The 3,863-nt window shown below is 46.6% G+C and overlaps 1 protein-coding gene across 1 annotated transcript in view; it reads right to left on the bottom strand.

Annotated features, from left to right (window-relative positions):
• Positions 1-2,708: 2,708 nt before the first annotated feature.
• Positions 2,709-3,863, bottom strand: part of KLHDC10 (kelch domain containing 10) — a gene marked incomplete at both ends in the record, with an annotated part of 8,028 nt that continues 6,873 nt past the window's right edge. Inside the window, 2 exons of the mRNA XM_010168459.2 lie at positions 2,709-2,756; positions 3,371-3,437. Of these exons, the coding sequence (XP_010166761.2) occupies positions 2,709-2,756; positions 3,371-3,437 (115 nt within the window). The remainder of the gene's footprint in view (positions 2,757-3,370; positions 3,438-3,863) is intronic.

Below are 3,863 nucleotides of genomic sequence, written 5' to 3'. Positions count from 1 at the left end.
ACCCACCCACTGAGTTCAATTCCTTTAACAGGTATCTCCCAAATCAGTTCCAGCACACTGTTAATAATCACAGAGACCACTCACAGAATCATGGAATAGTTTGGATTGGAAGGGACCTTTAAAGATCATCTAGTCCAACTCCCCTGCAATGGTCTTGGACATTATTCACTAGATTAGGTTGCTCAATGCCCTGTCCAACCCGACCACCCCTCCGGGGGAGGCCCAGCCACAACTTCTCTGGACAACCTGCGACACTGTCTCACCACCCTCACACCAAACACTTTCTTCCTTATGTCCAATCTAAACCTTCCCTCTCTCCATTTAAAACTGTTGCCCCTTGTTCTGTCACTTCCAAGACTTGGTAAAAAGTCTTTCTCTGTCTTTCCTGAAAGCCTCCTTTAGATATCTAAAGGCCACAATAAAGTCTCCCTGGAGCCTTCTCTCAGCCTGTCCTCACAGCAGAGCTGCTCCAGCCCTCGCATCATCCTGGCACTGGCTCCAGTAGGTCCATGTCCTTCTGCTGTTGGTGGCCCCAGCACTGGAGGCAGCACTGCAGGTGGGGGTCTCAGGAGAGTGAAGTAGAGGGGCAGAATCCCCTCCCTCAACCTGCTGCCCACACTTCTTGTTAGGCAGCTGTAGGTTGGCTTTCTGGGTTGCAAGCACACGTCTGCTTCCCAGCCTGCCTGTGATCCAGCCCCACCATGGCAGATCCAGAGCTAAACACCCCTGAGAAGCAAGAGTGCGGTGCAACTCCTGCTTTAAGAAGTTGCATTAAGTTCTCACTAACCTGAGTGCACAGGTACCTGTGTCTGGTCAGATTCTACTGGTTTTAAACACGTGGGGAGCCGCTGCAGCCCCAGCTCCTAGTCCTGCTGCCTGCCAAAGGCAGGTCCTTGCTCCCAGCTTTGCCCAACTTCTCAACTCAGAGGCTTACACTGCAGCAAGATACCGCTGATGAAGGTGACTGGAAGCATCTCCAAGCTCCTGCCTTACTTTTCTTGGCACAATCCTAAGAAATATAATCTGGAGTATCACTCTTTTGCGTGACTCAGCACCCTTTAACAATCAGAATTCAGTAAGTGATCTGAAGACAGTTTTGAAAAGAACAATCAATACTGCAGCTGCTTCTTCAGTCCATGATGGGCGATTTGGTACTTATCAAGTTTAGGGGAATGTTGTCTTGGAGGACAATGAGGCTATGGGAGAGATCCAAATCTAGCTGAAGGAACACTCTACCATTCAAAATTGTGGGTAACTGAACACAGATTGCACATGCAGGGACCTCTCTAAGTGCAAGTGATTTACAGCTAGAACATTTGGAGGATCAAAGTGAAGAACAAAAGGCTCTACTAAGCTCCATACAGCTCCTAACACATCAAATGGCCCCTCACTTTACTAGAAAATGGAAAGACTCAGGTGCTAACTCTGCTATTGCCTCATAATCCATTCCATATAAGCATCTCAGATTTACAACACCACGAAAATAACGCACTACTGCGTGTTCAGAGAAGGGCAATGGAGCTGGGGAAGGGTCTGGAGCACAAGTGTGCTGAGTTCCCGGCTGAGGAAACTGGGGGTGTTGAGCCTGGAGAAAAGGAGGCTGAGGGGAGACCTTGTGGCTCTGTGCAAGTCCCTTGGAGGAGGGTGGAGAGAGGTGGGGGTGGGTCTGTTCAACCAAGGAGCAAGGGACAGGACAAGAGGAAATAGGCTGAAGTTGCACCAAGGGCAGTTGAGATGGGATGTGAGGAAGAATTTCTTTGCTGAAAGGGTTCTGAGGCATTGGAAGGGGTTGCCCAGGGAGCTGGTTGAGCCCTCATCCATGGAGGGATTTAAGACATGTGGATGTGGTGCTTAGGGATATGGTTTAGCGGGCATGATGGTGTTGGGTTGACAGTTGGACTTGATGATCTTAGAGGTCTTTTCCAACCTTGATTCTATGATTTTATGAGATCCCTGAACAATCTTATCTCTAAAAAACTTGGCTTCCAGGACTTGGCCCCACTTTGCCTCTCACAGTGGACTGTAAAGCTAACACATTAGTCATTGAGCTGTAGCAGAGCATCACTCATACCTGTTCCGTAGCTTGCAACCAAGGGGAAATGGCTTTAAGCTGAAAGAGGGGAGGTTTAGATTAGATATTAGGAAGAAGTTCTTCACTGTGAGGGTGGTCAGACACTGGAACAGGTTGCCCAAGGAAGTTGTGGATGCCCCCTTCCTGGAAGTGTTGAAGGCCAGGCTGGATGAGGCTTTGAGCAACCTGGTCTAGTGGAAGGTGTCCCTGCTGCTGGCAGGGGGGTTGGAACTGGATGAGCTTTAAGGTCCCTTCCAATCCAAACCATTCTATGATTCTATAACCAGTAAGTTGCAAAATACCACGGAGGCTCATGGCTAAAATAGATTAAATTTTACACTGAAGTGGCCACATGTCCAGAGGAGATTTATGTGTTGCATAAAATGCTGTTCCGGTGACAGTACTGTGCAGTGCAGAAATAAATATGCCTACAGCAGCAAGATCCCTCATATCAAGAGTGGTGGCAGCTGGGCAGCTTAAGGTTTGTTAACAAGAAAGAAACCTTCTTCCAGAAAAGACATGCATGCCCTGTGGTTCCCTCAAACGTGCTGGAGGCCAGCATCTCTCAGGCAAGAAGGATGGGCTTGTCATTGCTAGGTTGTATAAGATACACCAATTTCCAAAAAGCAGATCTTACCATTTTTTATCTGAACGCAGCTATGGCATCTTCTGGCTGCTGGGAAACCTGAGGAGAATGAAAAAAAAATCAGCTATAGTTGCTTTAAAGTACTTGGGCAAGTGGTGATTATATCTCAACATCTAATCATGGACAGGAGTCACTTATTTCATTTCTAAGGGGCTTCTGCTTTCCTACAATCACAGGTATAACATCTCTAATTTAGCAACTGGCTGTTTCAGAAGGTTTGATTCCTACTTATTCTTCAAGGAAGGAAGAAATGTGCTGGAATCTTATTCCCCATAGACTCCAGTTCTCATCTCTGGCTTGGTGAAAAGCAGAAGCCAAGGGCCCTACAAGGTTTCAGGGAAACCCCTGCTGCTATCCAGGCCAGCATGGGGTCCCTCAGAGGTAACAGAGGTGATATGAGTCTTCTTCTGGGAAGAGAGCCAACCACTATCATCTTTCCCACTCAGGGAGGGAGAGAAGCCAGACTGCTAAATATGCTTCAGATGGGTTAGTCCTCAAAAAGCTCCAAACAAGCAGGACCTTGAAGCCAGCAGTAAATCACATACTGCACAAGGGTATGAAAAAGGTTTCCAGCCTGGCAGAAAACTGCATCTTCCAAGTATCTTGGCCACTCTCTAGTTTACAGGGAAAGACGTGGGAAATTCCAGACTCACCAACTTTTTCATGAGGTTTTGTAGCGATTTCCTCCCAGGTGTTGGTTTCAAGGTTGTACGCGTGGATCTGAAGGGACAAAGAGGAGCTATTAGTTCCTCCTGGCTCTCCCAGCACTACAATGAGGCAGGTCCAGTTTCTGACCCAGGGAGCCACTATAAATAACAATTCTTTTTCATTAAGTGTAAAACCAAAAATAGCTAATGGCAGCCAGTGACTAAGCAGGTATAAAATCACCTTCAACCTGTAGCAGCTTACTAAAGCTTTCATCTCAGGCTTTGCTATTTGAACCCCACAACTGAAGAAAAAAGAATATTGCTTTTAAAAAAGAAATGGACCAGTTAAAACCCACACTTCCAGTTCTCAAAAGTATGTAGGAATACATAATTCATACTGCATGGAAGGAGAAAAGAAAAGCAGAGGACAGAGAGATTAAAAGTCATGTTAACTGCTGCAGTTTCAGCTTTTTTGGAAGTGGAGCACTGAATTCTCTTC

The sequence above is a fragment of the Antrostomus carolinensis genome, unplaced genomic scaffold (assembly GCF_000700745.2).
Source record: "Antrostomus carolinensis isolate BGI_N321 unplaced genomic scaffold, ASM70074v2 scaffold9115, whole genome shotgun sequence".
NCBI classification, from domain to species: domain Eukaryota; kingdom Metazoa; phylum Chordata; class Aves; order Caprimulgiformes; family Caprimulgidae; genus Antrostomus; species Antrostomus carolinensis.
Note: the sequence above shows the minus strand (reverse complement) of the source record. Positions and strands in the feature narration are given on the sequence as shown.